At 29.5% G+C, this 23632-nt stretch overlaps 2 protein-coding genes and 1 non-coding gene across 5 annotated transcripts; 2 read left to right on the top strand and 1 right to left on the bottom strand.

The window, feature by feature from the left end:
* Positions 1–477: 477 nt before the first annotated feature.
* Trnae-cuc (transfer RNA glutamic acid (anticodon CUC)) lies at positions 478–549 on the bottom strand. The gene has a single exon. It is a non-coding gene; the product is annotated as a tRNA-Glu (tRNA).
* A 2965-nt stretch (positions 550–3514) lies between these two features.
* On the top strand, positions 3515–21740 carry LOC129949558 (androgen-induced gene 1 protein-like). Of its 3 annotated transcripts, none has more exons than XM_056061097.1 (4): positions 3515–3668; positions 4069–4559; positions 19961–20181; positions 20545–21740. In XM_056061097.1, exons 2-4 carry the CDS (start codon positions 4383–4385, stop codon positions 20867–20869), a joined length of 723 nt encoding a protein of 240 aa, XP_055917072.1. In that variant the 5' UTR covers positions 3515–3668; positions 4069–4382; the 3' UTR covers positions 20870–21740. The 3 variants fall into 3 exon arrangements, with proteins under 3 accessions (XP_055917072.1, XP_055917073.1, XP_055917071.1); XM_056061098.1 differs by having other exon boundaries at positions 3518–3668; positions 4072–4559; XM_056061096.1 differs by lacking the exons at positions 3515–3668; positions 4069–4559 and adding an exon at positions 19372–19824.
* LOC129949557 (protein amnionless) lies at positions 14171–17071 on the top strand. The gene has a single exon (XM_056061095.1). The coding sequence runs from the start codon at positions 15253–15255 to the stop codon at positions 16852–16854; it is 1602 nt and encodes a 533-aa protein (XP_055917070.1). The 5' UTR covers positions 14171–15252; the 3' UTR covers positions 16855–17071.
* Positions 21741–23632: the final 1892 nt, after the last annotated feature.

The raw sequence follows: 23632 nt of genomic DNA, 5'->3' as shown, positions 1-23632 counted from the left end.
AGATGATCGGTTGGTTATATGTATGTAAATAAGCCTGTAACAGTCGATGAGTGGTCTGTTCCATTTTATCACTTCGTAAAAGCATATGGTTTCCCCCGACCCACGGTAAGGGACCAGAAGCTTTAATAAATACATATTTAAACTTACAATAAAAAATTGTCCCCGAATAAATTAGAATTTTAAATAAAAGTTTTAAAACTATAAACTCCCAAGTTGGTGGGAGTATAAATGTTAGATTTAATTTTGTTTATGATCATATTTTCCAAACCATTGAAACGATTTCTTTGAGGGAAAGGAAGTAAGCTTTACTTCTAAATATAAAGCATATTCCATGGGAATAACCATTAAAATGCAAAAACTTTGTCGTATGTGTTACCAACTTACTTAGTATTTTCTAACAAAAAATATGAACTTTGTAAAAACATATTGTATAATACATCCATATTTTAAAGGTGAACAAAAATATAAGAAAAAGGTTTCCCATACCGGGAATCGAACCCGGGCCTCCCGGGTGAGAGCCGGGTATCCTAACCACTAGACAATATGGGACTTGAAATTCACTCATCAAAGTTTCAATTTCAATAATTTATTTACAAATACATATTATTATATTTCTACAAACAATAGTTTATACATTTTCTTCCGACTTCTTAAGTTCACTTTTAAGTTGTTTTGTTAAATCTATTTGTTTTTGTAAAGCATAAGTATTTTCTAGCTTCCTACGCTGTTGGCGCTCAACATCACGAAGAACACCTTCATGGAGTTTTTCTCTGTGAAACAAATGCAAATTACTATCAACTCAATATCGGGTGCGCTGTTTTACACTAACCTGTCAGATGTTTGTTTAAAATGGACATAACCAATTATTCCACCAGAAATACCACAAGCCGCCAATAAAGTTAATTTTGAAGTGGTTGACATGGTTGATTAAATAAAGCCTTATAATTGAAATTTAAAATAAATAATGTTATTGTTTAATGTTCAATGAGTAAAATCGCAAAATGTTAATCAAAATCAGCTGTAATTCATTTGACAGCAAAGATTTCTTTTAATAACTGTTATATTTTTGGAATAGATTAAACATCGTAAAATTTTTCTATAAAACAGGGATGTCATAGAGTTTGAAAATAAATAATTGTATTGTTTTCTCAACGTAAACCGTCATGAATGAATGAGAATGTAAAATGATTTTTGTGGAAATGTTTTCCTATGTTAATTACTAAGGACATGTTTTTTTTCCTCCACTTTTACTCGTTTTACAAATTAATTTTAATAAAAGATAAACTGAGCATAAATGGGAGTTACATAGTACATCCACATTTCTGATTAACTCTGTCAATACAAAATATAAATACTCGCTGTGTTATCTTTCAAACATTAATATTCCACCTTTCATATTCTCAAATGCATATGTTAACTAAAATTTGTATAGAGGAATTCATAATTTGATTTCGTTAATTTTGTTTAAATCCTAAACCACTGTGAACAAACTAGCTCTTATGTTTTATTTACAGTAAATTTGCTAAACAAATGTTTTATCTACATTCAAATTGAAGTAAAAAACATTAGTTACTAAAAAATGAGTTTTACTTTTGTCAAAAATTTGTTACAAATTAAAGAAGACATATTTGAGAAGGGTTAACAGAAAAGGAGAACTTAGGAACAGTGCATTTAACCAGATTACTTTCCTTTAAGTTTTTCATTTTACACAAATTGTATATTGCCTGTTATGACTCTTTTACTTACCATTTAATTTATTTATACTTGTAATAAATTGGATTGGTGGAGAGTAAGGGGTTTTTACCAGGTACCCTTGAATAACAAGTATTCATATCTTTTATTCGACAAATTGTTTTGCACTCTTGTGTTTTTCTTTCTGTAGATGAAGTGAAGCTCTACTTTTTCTTTGGGTAACTATGCTACTGATTCGCTAAATGTTTTTTATCCTTATGGATAATACATCTTTCCAATCTTGATACCCACAGACAATACTATTAAAAATAAAATAGAAGTGTGGTTGGTTAGACAACTTTTAAGAAGATGGAGCATTTTTTCTCTCCTACTGCTTTTTTCGACAAATTGCATCTTTGAAAAAAATATCCCTTAGAAAATCAAATCATACAAGGATGAAATGATAACATATTTTGTATTAAAGATTTGATCCCCTCTTGATTTTTTCACAAAAATTAGCATTTTAAAACAACTTTAATTTTGATGCATATTTGTGTTCTAAAATAACAAAAGTATTTTAGAAATAGCTGATTTATAGAAATTAGTAAAAATGTCGTATTCCTTCTGATCTACATGTAGTATTAAAAGCTTTCATTTGCAAAGAGATTCTTTTTTTAAAAAAAACTTTAACATAACTGTACACTAATCAATATTACAAAATATTGCACTATTGCCTTTTAACATCCTGAGGGTTACCAGAATGTTTGTTATTAAGAAAAAAAAAACTTTTTGCGAAAAGTTTAAATTTAAAACACTCACTAGAAATAAATTGTTGCATTTTTTAGTTTCAAGTACGTCTATTCAAAAGCTATTTTATGTTTCAGTTTTTTTTTGTGATTCACTCTTAAATGAACATATTCAAATTCCACAAGGACTACAATAACATATAATATTATATTTACTTTTTTTCAAGGATATTGTCAACTATAATATTAACCTATATTTAAAACCAATAAACCCACTTATCATAACCTTATATCACAAAAATAATAATGACTAATACAAAAAACACGGAGTTCATAAGCCCAATAGAATAAAACAATTATATAATAAATTCCAAATATGTAAGCTAACATAAAAATTAAATACAGTTATATCAAAAAATACCCTATAGAGTACTCTCTCTCTTTTAAAATAGGGATCAAACTTTTACGTGCACTACGCTGTATTTTTTATTATTATTATTTTTGTTTCCATAACTTGTTCCACTAACCTAACAATGTCAAACATTTAATCGATAAACAAAATGTCATCACACATATCACATTCCTATACCGCCGTATTAATTGCTTCTTTTCAATTGACTTCCTTCTAAGCTATAGCTATACCCCCCATAACCATCCATACTATACCCCCCCCCTCTGATGTAAAAAAGTATCATTATTTTTGTCATTCCAGTAAAAAAATTCAATCTAATTTACTATATCAAGAAAAATAAACAAAAATACAAAAATCTAAAAAAAAACAGAAGAAGAATAAAGTTAAAAGAACAAAAATTAATGCAAACCCAGTCAAGTCTTACTCGTTGCTCTATACTCGAGTAAGTACTATATCCCTTATATCGTAACTAGAGGTACATATATTATTGCTAAAACAGATAGAACTCTCGACTTTCATTAAAATATAATCACTTGTTTGATACCTTCTCTCGTCGTCGTCGGTCGTAGATACTCTACTATACTGCAAAGTCTTTCGACTTGCGCACAACCCACCTACGATTTCACTGACTATAAGGTACTACAACAACAACAACAACAAAAACAACAAGATACTCTTACAAGGAATGATTAAAATCCATGGCCCCAAAAAAAGAAAAAAAAACAAGAAATAAATACATTTCCATAGTCCCTCTCAAGATACAATATACAGAGCAGTTATATCCCGCAGTTCAAAGCAAACGTACGGTACACGGTACGACGACGTACATTCAATATACGGTACGGAAACCATCTAGATACTTTTTAAATTCGAGATACATTTTTATTTCAATTGCAATCTTCTTTTTTTCGAATATATTCATTTTTTCGCAACTCCATCAATGAAACTTTTAAATCTTACTTTGAAAAATTTAACAAAGTTTATATAGTTTGAACATTACACTCTTTTAATTATAAAGGATTTATCATCATTGTTATTAATTAAAGAAAATAAACAATTCTGGATTAAAAGTATCGATATCTTATTCAAAAATTCTTGGCTTAAATTGGTGCCTGATATTTTACCCCGAGCTTTAATTAGTGATTCATAATGATGAAAAATAATTTTATTATTAAAAGAGTGATAAGTGCGAATCCCAAGTACGTATTTCTTTGTTTTAATTTTTGTGTTTGTTTTTAGTAGTTGAAGAAGTATTTCAAGTGCATAGCAAAACAGAAAGTGAAAATATTTCAAGATCGTGAAAATACCGCATTTCACTCAACCCTCAACAATAATACGGTGCAAAGCCCCCCTCATAATAATTGAAAAACATACTTAGACTTCTTGAGTACTTGCTCCATACATCATCAGTGAACGAAGAAGAAAAAGGTCGTTCGCATCGTCGTCGTCGCTCGCCGAGACATTTCAATTCTAATTTCAATAAAAAATCGAAAAAGAAATCAAAATAATTTTTCGATTAAGTGACATCGTCAATAGCGCCGTTCGTCGTCATCATGACCAAAGTTGAATTGTATAAGTCGCGAGTATTCGTCACAATTATTCATTTGCTTGCCTTGGGGCAGTTTGCTTATGGCTTGTATTTTGATAAATTTCCAACTAAAGCACAAAATGTGCCTGGAGTTCCGAAAGGATTCTCCAATAAAATGAAATTCCTCACATATTGGGGATTGGTAAGTGTGATTTCCAATTTCAAATATTTTTTCTTTAATTTTTTGTTTTTTTATGAATTTTTAATGCCATCTGGAGAGTTGTTGATAAAAAACTATGTCAAATACCAAAAACAACCCCCATCTCCTTAAAAACGGGGATGAAATATGGAAATGGAGCTTTTATTTCTTTTTCATGCGGAGTTGTCCTTGCGTAGAACATAAATGTGCCACGGTAAAGAATATGCAACAGTTGAACGCAAAAGATTGTGAATTACCTATTTTTGATATTCCTCCTGACACACTCAAGTCAGAAATGCGCCGACCTTGATATCGAAGATGAGGGTGAGAAAAATGAGGTTGATTTTTGCTGTCCATTTCACAGTGCTTATGTTTATGAAAATTATAATTGCTATGTTGGCATTTATTTTCTTTTTAAAAAAAGTGTTCGCATTTAAATGTGAGGAATCTAAATTATGTAAACAACACTAAAGAGACTCTGGAAGAGATTTATTTAATTAGGTTTTTTAAATCTTTTTGATTCTGAGCCATCTGGTTTTGTTTTCATAAATTTTTATTTCCTAACTTTTCTTTTGGCGAAATAAAATGGGGTAGATTTTTTGAAAACTATATCTAGATAAATTTTAATCTGTTTGTTGTTATTAAATTTTTTCTTCTTGGTTCGTTTATTTTTTGAAAATTGATAGTTCGAAAGACAGATTAATTTTGCTGTGAACATTTAAAACAAACATTGAATACGTTTTTTTGTTATTGAAGACTTTTAACGAGTAAGCTTTTGATACGAGGGATTGTAACATAATAAATGTTTGTCGTTGTTTATTATCAATATTTCTGTTTGTGTGTTGGAAATTCCAGGTATGCGCATGTTTGTTTATAAAATAAAAAAACAAGGTTATGTTTATGCAATTAGATTTTTGGTGTAGGTACAAAAGAAATTTAAGTCATAAATAAAGCTTTGTTTAAATTTTAGAATAGGTACTAAAAGCACATGCTACAAGTATGTATGTGTATGTATATATCTATGTTCATATGGCTAGAAAATATGAGATGAAAGTTTCACCTGAAATTTAAGGAAAATACAATATATATACATAATTCGTAGAAAAAAACAAAAATTTACTTTTTTAAGTGTTTTTTGAAGCACTGCGTCCTCGTCAAAAATAGTTGTATTGAAATAAATTCAATAGTATTTGATTTTAATTTGTTTGCAATTTTTTAGTACTACTAAATTAAAAAAATTGTTTTAACATTTTAATTTTTTTTCTTTTGATTTTTTTCCAACACACCATTTTTTCAAATTAATTTTAATAATGTTTGCTGTTAAAATAAATCAACTAACACGCCAATTTTTTGAATTTGTATTTTTCAAAGGAACATTGAATTTTCAAACAAATATTTTTTTTAAAAACAGATATTTAGGTTAATAGACCAAAAACCAAGACTAAAGGCTCACAAAAAAAAAATTGATGGAACACACAAATGTTTTGTTGTTGCAACATATTAAGTGCAACATGTAACATATTAATATTAAGTAAAGGTTAAAACCTCATCATTTATTGACTACATATCGTGTTGCGTATATACCTATAGAACGTCTTTGACAATTTGTCCCATATTAATCTTAGAAGCTGACATTGAGAAAGTATAAGTCCAACGCTTTTTTTTTAATAAAATTTTTTAACACTAACAAAAAGTTATAGCAATTTGTTGAACATAAGTGTTCCGAAGTTTAAAACAATATTTTTTATTAATACAAAATTTCGCCTAAGAAGATAAAATGCTGCTGTTATGAGTCCGTAAAAGAACCCATTCCAGTTGTTCGTATTCGAAGAGTCATTAATTAAAGCCCTTGTCTTAAAAGGGCAATTCCATCTTTTAGGCCCTACTTAAGGTCAAATCGAAAATCTAAAAAAAGAGTTTGGCATGCAACCCACAGTAGTGGTTTGTAGTTTTTTATGTTTTGCTAAAGCATTTGGGAGTTTTACTAAATCCAACCCTGGATTATAGCAAGCACCTTGCATAAAAAGCAAGAACTTCACAAAGCTTAATTAATGTTCTTGGAAGAAGATTTCTCTAACGATCACATAAACCTTTCAACAAAATATAATATTTTCAATGCAGTCGTGACATCTTCGCTTTGTTATGCGGCACAAATATGTGACAAGAACTTCTTCCAAGATTCATTATCCTATAAAGATATTTCCCTAATTTTTAAATCAAGATGCAAACTTCTACATTTAAATGGAAAACCATACAACGGAAGCTTTGACCAATTTTTTCCTTTTTTTAATTTTATACCATTATATACATATGTACGATGTACTTGTTCAATTGTATACTTAAATATTTTAAAATTAAAAGTCGAGCTGACTGCTTAAAGCTTTTAAAAAAATTTATAATAATTACTTGCAATAAATGAATATTTGAATTGAATTGAATTGTTTTACTAAAAAAGTTGTCAGTTGAAGTATTTTAGAGAATTTAAAAATTGCCAACAATATTTTGTATATCATGAACTAGTTTGATTTCAAAATCTGTTTTTGGCAACGAAATTTAAGTCAAAAACCAATTTTTACCAATTTTAGTACTATTTCTTGTAGATAAAATTAGTTTTAAGTAAATTTTTTTTAATTTTTGAAAAGATATTTTAGTGGAAAATAAATGTTTGCCAAGTCTTAGTATTGTTTTTTTTTTTAGGTTTTTATCTTTGTTTAAACTGTCAGTTCGATTTTTCTCAAAATGTTGAAAAAAAAATTAGTTTGAAGTTAATATCTCAAATTTTAAAAAGATATTTTAGTTTAAAATCAATTTTTAATGACTTTTAGTAATTTTTTTTTAGGTTTTTATTTTTTGTAAGAAAAACTGTCAATTCTATTTTTTCAAAATTTGTCTCAATGGAAGTCATAATCTCAATTTTTTGAAAAGATATTTGAGTCGAAAATCAATTTTTACCAACTTTTGTTAGATTTTCTTTTAAGTTTTTTGTAAAAAAAAATCTGTCAATTCGATTTTTCTCAAAATTTTACCAGTTGTAAGAACGTTGTTTTTCTTTGCACAAAATTGTTTTGGAGATGAAACCATTTTTATTCGTAAAAATTTCGAGGTGCATTTTTGGTCAGTTTTTTTAATTTATAAATTTGATTTTTTTCCAAAAATATACTGGTTTAGTATCACGTTACAATATATTATATAAAATTTAATTCAAGTCTTTAGCGTTTTTGGTTCGTGAAATATTTAGAGTTAACCAAAATTTTCACCTTTTTTTTTGAAACTGCTATGGAAAAAAAATCACCCACGCAATTTTCTTGAGAGCCCTTTCCACATCTTAATTAATTGTTAATATAATTTAATTGAAGTCGATATCTCCTTTGGTTCTTGAGCTATGGACGACAAAAAAAACTTCCCGAATGTAGGGATGTACGGACGTTCGAACGAGCGTACACACGCACGCACAGAAATCTCTCTAAACATTTTATTTCGACTCTAAGGACCTTGAAACGTCGAGAAATGTAAAAAATTTCAATTCGACAAATCGGACCGATTACAATAACCTATAGGAAGTTAAAAATATTACGTATACGCCATCGAGTTTTCCTAAACACGTTGTGTACAATTTTAATTAATTTGAATCTCAACGGCTTTTAACTCGATATTTTAAAATGTCCCGTTTTTGATGAATGTAGCAAATAAAAAATATAATAAAATGTAAAAGGAGTTCCTAAAAGTTGTCCTTTTTTTGTATTTAAAAATCATATAAGCAATGGTGTGACATTAATTGCCAATCGGAGCAAAAAATCCCAATTAATGTGTTTTCCGCATTTTCAATATTTTCACATCTTCGGAAGACAGGGATGACGACGTCTTTGTTCATATAAATAGAAAAATAGATGCAAAACTTAAAGTAAGGTAAATATGAAAGCTATTTACATATTGTGCTTAATGTAGTTTGTTCCTATTTTACCTAATTCACACATTCGCTAAGTAGGTTGACGTGAAAACAATAATGTTTTAGCTTAATAAATATGTAACTCACTTAAAAATCAAAAAATTCCAACCTTAAAACTCGTGTATTGATAGAAAATGTCTTTCTTTCTACGTATCTGGGGAACCTAACAAGTTCATATTTTTGTTTGATTGCAGTTTTGGTGCTACTCAGGCACCCTCCTTGTGTTGTGGAATTTTATACTGATGAATTTACAAAACATTAACTAAATCAATAAATTAAAAGATTCGCGATAGAATAATCAACAAAAGAGATGAAATATTTTTTCACTATATAAATAGATCAACAATTTCAGTGAAAAATTTTATAAAATCTTCGTTTGCGATTCATTGTACACATAATCAAAAGAGTTCAATAAAATTAATTGAAGGTTAATCAATTTCAACTTCCCAAAACAATTTTTATTCATCATTTTGAAAATAAATATGCTTTTGTATTATTTCAGCCCCATTGATGTCTTCGTTGTTGTTATTTTATTTAATATCATTTTACTTAAGTAAATTTATTAGAGTTTTGAAGTGTTATGATTCCTTTCCAAAACTTTTATGTCTGACATGGCACTTTGGACACATATCAAAATTTAAGCAGAACAAAGCCTTGATTCGATTAAAAAAAAGGCCAACGATGGGGATGATGGCTCATAAGGCAGAAATAAGACAAATTCGATGTTAATGATGAGTGAAGAAGAACAAACCCGCAATTAATTTTTGTTTACTTGATATAACAACGAAATCAGAATAAGAATCAGAATCTGTTTTTAAATTTACTCTGTGGCAATAAACAATGCGAAACAATTAAAAATCTTGCAGGTTAAATTAAATGAAATACAAATAAATATGATGCTACCCAAAAGAAGAAGCAAAAGTAAATACACCATGCTGACTTGTGTGAATGCGAATTTAACATTTTTATGACTGATTTATTTTTAAAAATGAACAATTTTTGGGTTGAATGGAAGCTTTTATGGTATTTCCTGGATACCATTATACTGCAAATACTTATTTTTCGTGTGGTGCGTAGGATGTGCGACAAATCCTTGGACGAAAAGTCGTAATATATTTTCAAAAAAGTGCCCAGCAAAGAAATAACATTTGCGTGCTTTACAATGAATAATACTTTGTACACAGACATTCATGTTTGTTTCAATTACCTCGAGCTTCTGGTTAAAAGTGATAAACCAACCCCAATATAATTTTTTGTTTTCATAAAAAATGTATGTTATGGCCAATGACCACACGCACAATAGCGCGTTAAATTCAAATTAAAGCTGTTTTTTTTATGAAAATGTTTGTACAAAATCAGAAATCATTCTCACTCTTCTATAATTTGAATCAAAAGAAAAAATGTTAAACAAACAGTTTGCCCATTAATGTCAATTAGATTATAATTAAAATGGCTAAAGAGAAACACACTTTTGACGGTTTTATTGTATTTTCAAGAATTCATGTTTGGCAAGCAGAAATTATTACAAAAATTAAGACAATCAGTTTATTTGTATAGTTATATTATTTTGAAATCAAACACATTGGTAATAGGCTATGGCAACATTTACTTGGAAATTGATTTCGAAATTATTGAGTGTCGAAAAATGATTAAGAATAAAAATAGAGAAAATAAGAATTTGCTTGAGAAATGCCACAGTTTTCTTTTTATTTAATTATTACCAATAATTTACTTTTTCTACAAAACAATCTAAAAGTACGTCCTTACATCACGCCTTTTTGAGTTTTAGAGGTTCAAAGTCAGTATTTTCGTCAAAATAGAATTCGAAAGACTTGGATTTTTTCTGTTAAAATTACTTAAGCCTTAAAAACTTTGTTGAAGTCATTCAGTATTGGAATTATTCATGATAACCAGTTTAAGAGTAATTTAAAAGCATAATTATTGAAATCTCCCACCCTCTCCCTTTTGAGTATTCTGGTCCACCAATGAAAATTTGAGATTGATTTTTGGTGAAGCTTGCCCGTTTTTAGTATGAATCACAAATTTGTAACTTGTATTCAATTTTACTTTACTAATTTTCAACTTTATCGACATATTTGTATAGTGCTCTAATCTCAGCTGACCACAGCAATGGTATTTCCCTTAAACTTTGAAAGTGTTCATAGCTTTTATAATTACATCACAAATAACAAAAAGTAAATATATAAGGGATTGATGAGTGATTATTAGGCAATTATTTTCACAGACAAAATATCGAGTCCAAGTCATGCATTGCGGATTCATCCGCATTGTATATTTACTTGTGAGATTGACCTAGCTCTTTTGATTTGGCTTGCAGATTGTTTTTGAAAGGGTCCACAAGGTCAGGTCTAGAAGATAACTTTTCACCATTTATTTTGATAAAACGTACACCATAACGTTAGAACGCTTCATGACTTTTCACCATTTATTTTGATAAAACGTACACCATAACGTTAGAACGCTTCATGATCTTCCGCATTCCAGGTCAAGAAAATGTATTGTTAACACATTTTAAAATAATCTCCGATTTTTCTAAAACATTTAATTAGTCCTTCAAAGACAAGAATTTTGGTACTTTTTGCGACATTTTTCAAGAACATCTTCTTTTTAATTACGCCAAACCAACACAGCTCACTAAGACATATTCCAAACTAAAGTAAATAATACCTGGGAAATCCTTGATGGATTTCCCATTTAGTAAAACGATTTGAAAAACCCGAAAACGATCAAGCTATGTTTTGTATGTCAAACGCATTTAAAAGTTGTTCACATTATAGGGCTTTTACACACTGTTAACGTCAATGTAGTCAATGTAAAAAAAAAGTGTTCACGTAAGCCGGTGTGCACGTAAGACTGTGTTTTTGCTATCGCAAGTTTTATATTATGTATCTAAATTTAATTTTCAAAAATCGATACTTCTAACAAATAACCATGATTGTATCAAAATTTGATTTTATGAAATTTTAAGTAATTCATATTTTATAATGTCTTAACTGTATAGTTATTTTTAAATTCATATGTGCATATTTCTGTCCATTTAAGATGTAAATGTCTAAGATAACGAAAATAATATCAAATGTATTTATTGCTATAAAGTGCAATAAGAGCAAACTTTTTCATATTAAGAAAACGAGTATTTTTTTAAGAGGAATCAATTTTGAATTTTTAAGAAGATGGTAAAAAGAAAATGGTTACCATTCTTGTGGTTAATTGTAAAAAGTTCAATAAACTCATGCAATGTGTACCGTTCTATTTAAAGTGAATTTTACTTGTCAAATGTGAAAAGATGACATTTTTAAAATTGACACCTTCCCAAATAGAGTTGTATTCAAAATTAATTTTTTTTTTTGCAAAACACTTTAATGGCTAAAACAGATGTGCAGCTGGATTGCACATATATCTGCATATTGTTTTGCACCCAAAACACACGTGCATATTTTCCGCCATGTACATATGTAAATGATGCATAGTTCTGTCAAATAAAATGGGAACAGCCGATATATCTTTCTTTTTTTGTCTCAAAGAATTAATTTCAAAGAACTACAATATCAGTGATGCCAGACGAAGATTAGTTGTGTTTTTATTGCTCGCTGTATTGGCTGCATTGACCGTGCAGCAAATTTAGGAATAAAAGAACATAATGCACTGCATTCAAAAATCTCCACATCTGTTTTAGCCATAAAATATATAAATGGAAAAACATTGGAACATTTACCTAAAAGGCTTTAAGATTTTCACTCTCGATATATTTCGAAGGTTCTTGTAAATTTGTATGATCACAAATATCTTCTTTTCTATTATTGCATTACATACTGTTATAATGTCAAAGTAGGTAAACATTTGAATTAAACCCTTTTCTATTTTGTCAATATTTTCATTCCTAAGAATTTACATTCTTACAATCTAAGAGAACAAAAAAAGCAAAGAAAATTTGCTAAGATAAAAATAATTGTACATGCCCTTCAATAAACAGTCAATGAACTGCTTCATTTGTTTTATTTTTACAGCAATTTTTATCGATTCACGCAACGAATGAAATCGCGAAAATACCAATTAAATAAAAAACAATAATCTTATAGTTATTTCTATCTACGTCTTTGGTAGTATAGAGCCATGGAATGTTGCAGCCAATGAGTGGAAAGATCGATAGCTATTTTAAAATATTGCCATTCCAAGCGTGCAATCTCAGAAAATATCTTTTAAGTGCGATCAACATTATTATATACTATATACACAATTCTCAAGTACAATGAAAAAGAGCTCTTTATAAAATACATAACGAATACCCTGATGATGTTTTTTTATAATATATAAAACGAGGTTAATAATATAAGAAATAAAAAAAGAAAACACTAAATTTTGTTTATTCTGTTATTGTTTTTCACACAGCAATATGGAATTTAATTTTATTTAAATTGCACATGATTAACTCAAGAAGAAATTTTAAAAAAATATGTGTAAAATATTTTATAACACTTGCAAAAATAATTTAAGGCATCTAGGGGTCCGGAAAGGAATGCATTAATTTACTGATGTACATAACACATTTTTTTTAGAGCCATGGAAATTTTTTACTAATAAAACACAACAATTTCAACGGAACGTCCAACATTTTGGCTTTATTTCACAATTTTCTTGGAAATTCTGGAACATGGCCTCCGCGAATGACATTCTTTCGGTCCAATTTGGAACCATTTTTATTAGGCTTTCGCTAATTATCCGCCTTATTGAATCAATTTATCTCCTCTAAATGATTTGCAATAACACAAAGAATAAAACAATCATTTGCCTATAAATTTTCCCATTGACACCGGTTTTAGATTTAAAGACAAACGGGCCCACGTTATGGTACCTTCAACATGTAAACCTTAGATCAGTATATTCAAACTAGGTGGCATCCTTAAAACTACACCAAACAGTATGTGTATGTAATATAATATTCAGGATAGAACTCCTTTTCAACAATCATTCTTTGATATTAATTAGCCCTGAATTCGATAAATCTGCTAAGAGTCTTATCACTAACGATGATCTAAAATGCAAATCTGAATCATTTTGATGCATTTTAAAGACCCAGTCAGTAATGAAATGCCGTTTCTGATAACTTGGCCATTTTATTAGTAAATTTAAACCCTTTTAATGCCGTTTTTGAAGCGTGTTTCCATTTTCAATATTGGTGTTTTTTTTTGCTTGCTAAATGTCAAAATATATGAACATTTTAAAACTGAATTAACAAAATGAAACCTCTTATTGAAAAACTCTTGCGAATCATAGAAATTATTTAGCCGATCGATCTTTATTATTAGTGTAATTAATCCAATTTTGTTGATAAATTTATTAAAAAAAAATTAAACAATTAGTGTTTAGTTTGCAAAACGAACAACAATATTAAATTTGTGAATTTTCAGCATTTTCCAAAATAAGGTTATAATATTGCCCTTAATATTTATCTTTTACTGCTGACAACATTTTCTTATTTTAAAAATTAAACAAAGATTTCAATTTTATTTTTAAACTTATGCATACAAAACACGCTGTTTAAAGTGTCATAGGTAATTTATTTATTCATTAAATAAAAATAATCATTATCAAGCTGCAAAAGGTGCTTTTATTATTATACACAAAAGTCAATCCAATGTATCAAGGTTAAAAATATTAAGATTTGTCTTTATTTTATTTAAAACACCGCATGATAAGAAAAAAAGACCTTATGTGCATATTGATCCTGAAATTGAAATCAAAATAAGACATAAGATGTGACCTTACTGTATGATTGATATTAAAAAATAATAAAATAACCGCATCATCATAATGCAAGCTTAATCATTTTGCTTATCTTCAATCCAAATATAGAGTTTTTTTTTAAAATAAGTAATGATAAAATTATGATAACATTATTAAGAAAGTTAACAACAAAAACAACATTAATGTAAACACCCCATATACTATCGTCATAATGGGGGCTTTAGAATCAGCTTAAAAATTGATTTATATTATACCCTTCATAATCTACTAAACTACAAAGAACTTTTACTACCAAGTTTGTACGTTCTCAAAGGAAGACCGCCCACCTTTCATTTTCTGTGTGTTGTTTTTTTTTTATTGTTGTATGTTAACGTCTTTTGTAAGATACGCAATTCTAAAAATATATAAGACATGCAAATAATTTATTCAAGCGGAAATAACTGAGTGAAGCCCCGATGCAATATTCCTTTGACTGTATTTGGTATAGTGGAAGTGATACAGTATTGCAACTCAACCGTAAAACCATAATATAACTTAAATCATTCATGTAAAAATTAGGTTATGTAAAAATAACTGTAAAGGGATTAAGCTTTGACTAAAACTTTGAGCTGACTTGATCAAAATTATGCACAATAATTTTTGTTCAAGGTTCCCAAAAACAAACTTGAAAGCGCTTTAATAACTATTTTTTAATTTCCTTTATTTCTGACAACTGTCAAAAGAACCTTTTCACACATAACTTTTGTTTGGGTACTATCTGGAACAAAACTACCACATCACAATCTCCAAGACAAAATGCAAGCAGTTTATTTTTAACATTGTAACGCAAAAAATTCTACATATGGACGGGTTTTGATTTTAAAAAATAGATTTAATGTGCCAATAGAAATCTCCATTAATCATCCTCTCAATTTCAAATGGAATACAAATAATGTATCCATCTATATCTCATTATCTATTTCTACTTGTTTAACATTTCTGCTGATGATGAAACGCCCCTTTATTAAATGTCAAACATTTTTAATGAAATTGTTAAAAGCAATCAGTTTATTATTAACCAACAAGATGATCAAACATAAATCGCTCTTTATTTTTTGTCTGTTATCATCTTTTAAATTTACATCCATAAACTCAACGAAAAAATGGGTTGAAAATCCAAAATTTGAAGATCCCAGCAGTTGGGATTCTGGCTACGTGCCTTGTTCACATGACGAAATTGTATTCCCTGAATCCTTCTCATCAGCCATTCTTCTGCCAACTACCGTTGATATAACTGGAATTACTCTACCCAATGATGGGGCATTACTCCTTCAACCGAATGGAGAAATTATTTTTGACAGTGGCATTGACAATGGCTTTGAGTGTGAAAATTCGAACCAAAAAGCTGAACTTAAATCAATCACCCCACGACATTGGTTTGATCCTCATAATTGGATTAGTGTGAAAAATCATAGTGAAGGAAATCAGAATAACGCCGACGCTGCAGTACCACATATCGAACAGATTCCCTGCAGCAATGAAGTTGCACAAATAGCTGCAACGGGAGCTCTTTCGATTGATTTAAGTGACGTTCGCACTCTCAGAGTTGGACAAATCAATTTGGATGGTGTGGATGTTTCTAAGGAGTTTTTGGAAGAACTTTTTAAAAGTGATCTAGGTGAAATGATCTTTAAATACGCATCTCTCACGCAAGTTGAATACAACAAGGATCAACAGTGTGGATGTCATAATCCCGATACTTTTTGGGACTACGAGTGGAATGTGTGTAAACATGTCCACGATAGATGTGAACGACCAAAGTGTAACACCCCGATCATACCAACCGGCCACTGTTGTGCTATTTGTGGTGCTATGATCAAAGTAATCGTCGACAAATGTGACCCATCCCACACGGAAAAGATAAGCCAGATGATTGCTCGATCCTTGAAGGATCAGGAGATGCAAGATCAACTAAGCTATCATGTGAGCTACATAGATGCAGGAGTTCAAACCTACTTACAAGTTATCATCGTGGAAAATGACGACTATGAGGAGAAAAGCGTCAGCTTTATGCATCGCTTTATGGAAACTGTGTCTTGGGACGAATTCAAAAGCAGCAAGAAAGAGTTCTTTACAGCAGGTCGTCCATATGACCCCAATGGATTGAGAGCTGCCCTTCTTCTGATGGCTGGAACACTTTTGGGAGTTCTGGCTTTCTTTGGTATAATTTTTGTTAATTTCGTTCCAGATAATGGAATAATACGCCTCCCAACGTGGTTGTATGTTCGTTGGAATGATGTTTTCCAAACACCCTTTGTTTTTGCTCGTTTTGATAATACGAATGTAACAGATGGTGAGGCTATAGAAAATGTTGTTATCGATGTCCAACAGTACAATGTTTCGGCGGAAGTTCAAGAAACAACACGGGGGACCAGTACTTCCTTTGACAATCCAATGTTTGTCGATAATCAAACTAAAGCTAAGGGTAAGGCTTCCCGTAAGCAGCAGCACAACGATGATGATGACGACGATACGGATGATTCCCAAATAAGTGAAGAGGATTTAACGGAAATCGATTTGGATGCGGAAGTGATGGGGAAGTTATAAAACTACATATATAAATAAATGACTCCTACATATGTGTTACTGTGAATTTATTTTCATTATACTTATAAATAAATTTATTAAGAAAATGTGTGTGTATTTGGTTTTTTTTTCGTGTGTTTGTTTGGGCTTTTGGTTGACATGACATATAGGCATAATTGAGGGTTACGATTAAGTGTTGTGCCCTTGAAACCCCCAACAGCGCATTAAAATCAATGATGTAAGTTGCCAGCAAGTCTGTCGTTGTCGGTTGTTGGAAGCAAATCAATTGGAATTGTGACAGTATATAGGATATGGAAGAGCAATTTATTTGTGAGTTGTCTTTTCCTTTTTGATTTGAGTTTTTTTTAAAAAATGTTTTCATTTTTTGGATTTCTTCAAATCATCACAAAATGTACGGTACGGTATAATTTCCCACAAACTTTTTTTTGATTGATTGAATTTTATTTTAATGATGATTAAAAATAATTAAAACGATATCTTTATAACGTATTTTCTGGAAAAGAAACTGACCCCAATGTACAAAAAAAAAGGACGTGGGCAGAACAATGGAGCAGGCCTGAAATTTAATATCTTTAGACTGAGACCAGATAAAAAATTTAACTGAACGCAAAAATACAATTTTCCTCAATTAAAAATAAAAGCCTTTCAGTTTCATTTACCGTTGACATTTGTCTTGCTACAGCAAAAAAAAAAACATTTTCTTCAATCCCTGATAAATAATATCAAAACAAAAATGGGAAACATGCCTTATATGGAATTTTTTTTTCTTAGAACAGAAGAGATGGACTGATTTCACAAATATTTAAATATTTAACGTAATTTTAAAACATTAAACAATGTTTCTTTTGCGTTTTTACTTGGATCACGTATTTACACAATTTTATTTGTTTTTTAAATCCAAAAAAGCTAAATATTTTTTTATAATTTACTACACCTTCAAAGTTTTGTTTACCTACATAAATTTACTTAAAAACATTCCAAACTATCTTCATTTCTTCAAAAAATGGACCTTGAATTTTGTGTGTTTACAGACTTAATAAAAATGGCACTCAGAAAACAAAGTTCTGTATAAACCGGATGAAATGTAATTCAAAGATTGAAAAAACTGCTAAGTAGGTAAAAGTGCTTTATGAAATCGAGTGTAACTGTCAAAATTAGTTTATTGGAAGTTGTATTAAAGACACCACTTTGCGTCGTATGTGGTAAAATATATTGCCATTCACCCTTATCCGTGTTATAAAGTGGAAATCATAATTTCATGCATTTATTATTTATGCATTCTACATAAGATCTAATCAACTATTTAAATTGTAATCCAATTTAAGGACATGCATTTAATTTAAATGAAAAAATGAATACCAGAGGTCCTTATTTGCTAACTGTCAAAGTAAACTAAATAACATTAAGGGCTTTATTCACAATGAACAGGTTCAGGCGACTTAAGGTACTTGAAAGTAAAACAATTTTGCCTTCTAATTAAGGCAACTTATTTGGAAAGTAGGCTGGAAAGTTATTCAAGAAAAAATTCCCTAACTATCAAAATGACAATTCACCATGTTTTTTCATTCAACTGAAAGGATGTATTTTGTACCTATTCAAATTGCCAACATTTTTTGGCTTGCATTCGTGCGGTGGTAAAAAATCTCTGTATGGCTCAGTTTCTTTTTCCTAACTGAACTCAACTGAAAGTCAATTTCAACATTTACATAGTTTGTTTTAATTTGAAATCCGCAATTTCTTTGCGGCTTCGAAAGGCAAATCAATTTTGATTAATGTGAATTATATCTGCTGATTAGATTCCAAGTAGTTTAACTGTGGCTTTGCGTTTATAGTATAGTTTTGCAAACTGTAACTGTTTTTTTTAGTAAAAACTTAGTTTTCATTTGTCAAATGAAAACATATGACAGCTTCAAAACAGACATCTACCGATTATGGGATATTACAAATATTATTGGAAAATCCCTTATATTATTTTTTTTAAACATTTAAAAGTATGCCTATTACTAAGCTGCATTCCGATTCTCTACATTTTTGTGATTCTGAAAATTTGTGTTAAATTTTGTCACTACTGTCCCAATTTTACGAGCGGGATTTAGCTTAAATCTTATCAACCCACAAATATTTAAAAAAAAAATGTCTATAGCTGTAAACATTATGTCAGAATATTTTCACTTCTTTGAATCTTGTAGATTATCAAAATGTGACGTTTATAATGAATTATGTGTCCACAGACTAAATTAACTATAACGCTATTTTGATATATTTTTTTTAATGTTCGCCAAGGGAACTACAGAAAACCAAGTTTATTATGATATAATTTTGTTGATAATCTAAATCAGACCCACCCTAATAAGTACCAATATAACAGTTATCAGTATTAAAAAAAAGTTCGACTGCCTTTGCCACTCCTGTAATATTCCTTCTACTACATTTTTTCACTCTCTCTCTTTCTCTTTCAACATAAACCATCCACAAAATAAAATGTAAAAATCTATCTGTCAAATTGACAGCAAGCAAACCGAAAGCGAAAAACCACTTCTCTTGTTTTTCCTATCGATTTCAATTCGTGTTTTCTGTTTTCCTGTTTTCTCTCTGTGTGTTTCTTGAAATCCGTGGACTTTGATATAAGTTAAACTATTAAAAAACTCTAATCATCATTGTGTTATTATCTTAAGTGGGTTAACTTAAGTTGCTCCACTTCACGTTCATTTACTTAAAATCTCTCGCACTGAACAAATCGTCTGTGAAAAAATGGCCAAAGGTAGAACGACCATTAATGCTCCTATAACGCACGCATGGAATCAGGGCATCTATAAGAGTCTGCGAATTCTGTTGCATCTAATTGGCGCCGTTCAATTTATCTATGCCATTTATTATGATCACGTTTATGTTCATCATCCGCATCCTGATAATGACAAGAATAATTATTCATTCGGTGGCAAATTTCGTTTCTTAACATTCCTCGATGCGGTAATTATATTTTTGGTTTTAAATCACATCCGATTTATTTTGATTTTGTCGGTTTTATAGATTTGTTATCTTAGTTACATAATATCGATAGATTTTTAAATATTCTTATCAATTGAATATGTTTTCGTAATTCTAGATTATCCAAGCTGTGTACTTTGTCATTTGTCTGGGAAATGACTTCATTGGAACGAATGAGGTTGCGCCAAAAAAGATGCCCGCAATTAGAAAAATTAAAGATTACATCTTGGCTGCTCTGGCGTTCCCAATTGCTTTGAATGTTGGCATCTCATTTTGGACTCTGTATGCTATTGACCGTGAACTTGTGTTTCCCAAGGTCTTGGATGCTATCTTTCCAGGGTGAGTTTCAATGTATTTATTTCTTGTCTATTATTTTGAATTTCTCTTATTGAAAACAAAACAAAACTGCAAGGTATTTGAATACATCAACAATTTAAAAATATTTGATGAAACAATAAGATAATAATTTTAATGACTTCCGGAGGACAAATCCTTGAGCTTGAACTCATAAACTATAAGTTCGGTACTTATGGTTGGTTTAATCGTTTTATTTTATTATCTTTTTAATTAGATTCATGGTTAAAAAACAATTAACTTTTGGTTGCCATCATTTTTTTATTCAATGTCAATGATGGCTAACAGTTGATAGTTTAAAATTCTTCATTACATTTTCTAACATTTGTATTCATTTTTTTTTTTCAGATGGTTAAATCACATATTACACACAAACATTGTTGTCTTCATTGTCCTTGAGATGTTCACATCATTCCGAACTTATCCAAAACGTATCAACGGTTTGACCGGCCTTATTGCCTTCATGCTTAGCTACCTTATCTGGGTACATGTCATCAAACATTTCTCCGGTGTTTGGGTATATCCCGTGCTTGAAGTGCTCGAACTCCCACAACGAATTGTCTTCTTTGGCGCTATTTTAGTGTTTACCGTATTTCTCTATCTTTTTGGAGAAACCATAAATAAAATAGTTTGGGCTAAGGAGCTTAAACTTGCTCAACGTAAAGTAAAGTAAACATTTTATGATACATTTTAAAAACAAAAATTATGTATTTGGAACCAAACGACTTTTTTTTCTAAAAAGCAAGTTAAATTAATTAAACATAAAAATAAAACAAATATCTTATTGATATTTTATTATTATAGTTATTAAATTGGAAAATAAAATATTGAAATTTGTATCCTAAAATAATTCAAACTAAAAAATAACTTATATTGTAAAACAAAATTAAGTGCATTAGTCAATTTTATTCGCTGTGAGAACAGTTTTTGAAAAAAATAAAAACACAAACAAAAAAATATTAATTCAAGTGACTAACGAACTATTTTCGCACCTTTATCTTATTAAACTATTCAAACAAGTAGCGTTTTTTGCCAAAATTAAATTAAACAACAAATCAACAAAAACACAAAAAAAAATCATGTAGTTCTACATTTTATAGTAAACTTTACTATAAGAAAAAAGAAAAACAATTTAAAGAGATTTTTTTCTTTGCTAATAAACAAAGAAACAGAAATATAGAAACAAAAAATTAAAAAAGAAAATGAAAATAGAAAAACAAAATGCAATACCTCATATTTGAAAAAATAAAGAGATTATATTAAATTCAGTAAACATACAAAAAATTAAAACAAAACAAAAATTAAACATTTTTTACAACACTTACACACACACGTAATAATGTTTGTAAAACCTTGTAGCTTTAATATAAATACAATTCTTAACTAAAGAGTCTTGGCTCTCTTAAGTAGACATTATTTAGTTTAGATGCGAGATTATTGAGAAATATTATATTTTTTTTTGTGGTTGCTTATTATATTAAATAATTTCTTTTTTATTATTTGTATTGTTTAATGAGATTAAAAAGAGGAATAGTTTTCTATAATTTATTTGAAAAAAAAAACTCAATTATAAATAAAATTGTATGCAATGTAAAAATACAAATATTCTGATTATTCTTAGGATTGAGTTTTAATATTTTTTAAGAGACGAAACTCCTTGTATTTGTTAGGTATTTTTATTTTGTTATTTTAACTCGTAACCTTCTTTTTTTTGAAAATTTAAAATAAAGAGAAGAAAAAACGAACATAAAATGGTTTTATTTATAATTCAAGTCTTGAACAGATTAAGGAATATATGGGTAAGTGAAAGTCAAACAACTCAATATGTAACCTTCATCTAAAGTGAATAAAAAATATATATGCACAGCTGTGAACATCTTGCGTCAAGTGTATTAAATATGATTAATTTTGGAGTATTATGAAATGATAGATAGATAGATTTTATTGCTCGTCTTGAATATTTTACATTGTGTACAAAAATCCAAAAAAAGCATTGCATTCTGCCGTCTGCTTAAGAATTTATAATAAACAAATTTTTTATGATATAAATACCCCTATTATGGTTGGCGAATCAAACGTTCGAAGTGAGATATTTTTTTAGAGAACTAAAACATTCGACATACCACGTTTAGCGAACTTTACAATTCGAGTTCGAAGTTCGGTGCTACCATACAAAAAAAAAAAACAGGCATTAATAAACGTCAACTCATGAAATTTCAAAAAAAAAATGTGTTTATTAATCTATAATTTTAATATTTAATAAAAATACAAAATAAAACAAAATGATAAGCCACATATGTATACATTCTTTTTGGAGAAAACGAAAATTACAAACAAAAATAAGAATGCTTCGACTGCGCAAGAATATTCGAGACAACTCTAATTTCTTGGAACTCCCTAATCATCTGTAAGTAGAACAAATATTTTGTACCTACTAGAAGTTCTTTTATTCTATTAATTCCTTAAGTTTCAGATCATATTTTCGACTGAATAAGGAAGCGTTTGTATTTGTTTTAAACAAGTTGGGAGGACAATTTGAAAATGCAAGCACCCCCTTAATACCTGCTATACTAAAATAAGCGAATGCACTTAGATTTGTTGCTAGTTTGAGTTATCAGAGCAGCGTAGGAAAAGATATTGACTTAGGTCTCTCACAATCCTAGGTTTCCTTAGTATTAAAAGAAGTTGTGTGTGCAATTGAAGACAAATTATGTCCAACCTGGATCAGTCTCAACATGTCATCCGATGAGAAACAAAACGCAAGAAACTACTTTTTTTAACAGCCAGGTTACAAGGAGTAGTAGGATGTGTTGACGGAACCCAAATAGGAATCATTGCTTCGATTGAGTTCCAGTTCCTCAAGAGTAGCTTTTGATTTTAGTTCAAGTTCTTAAGGGGTGAAACCATAAAATGTGTATTCGTTATGTTGACACAAGATCTCCTGAATCAACCCATGATTCCCTTGTATGGAACTCCAGTAATCTTAAGTCAGTTCTTGAAGCGTAGTACTAAGGAGGAGAATGTTCAATGTTCCTTGGTAGTATTTATATTTTTATTTCGTCGTTCAATAATTTTTCTTTTCCATCGCGAGTAGGTGGCCCAAGTGAGTGGAGGGTTGTAGCAAATTGGTCCCAATATTCATTTTGGTTTTTTTTTTCTGAAGAACCAAAATCTCCAACACCTCTCGCTACATTCGGGTTCCATCATTCATTCCATCAGTTCGACTAACTTTTCGTACTGATTTTTATTAGTTCTCTTACAGCCGAATAAAAATGCATTGATTCATGTTATTTTATAAAAGAAATTAAATATGAACACAATGAACTTACAATATTTTATTTTCCGATATTTCTTTTACATAAGCTTCGACCTTTTCTCACACAATATGAACGTTCGACAAATTATAACATGAATTATGTTCAAATCAACGTATAAA

This window comes from Eupeodes corollae, chromosome 3 (assembly GCF_945859685.1).
Source record: "Eupeodes corollae chromosome 3, idEupCoro1.1, whole genome shotgun sequence".
Classification (NCBI taxonomy): domain Eukaryota; kingdom Metazoa; phylum Arthropoda; class Insecta; order Diptera; family Syrphidae; genus Eupeodes; species Eupeodes corollae.
Note: the sequence above shows the minus strand (reverse complement) of the source record. Positions and strands in the feature narration are given on the sequence as shown.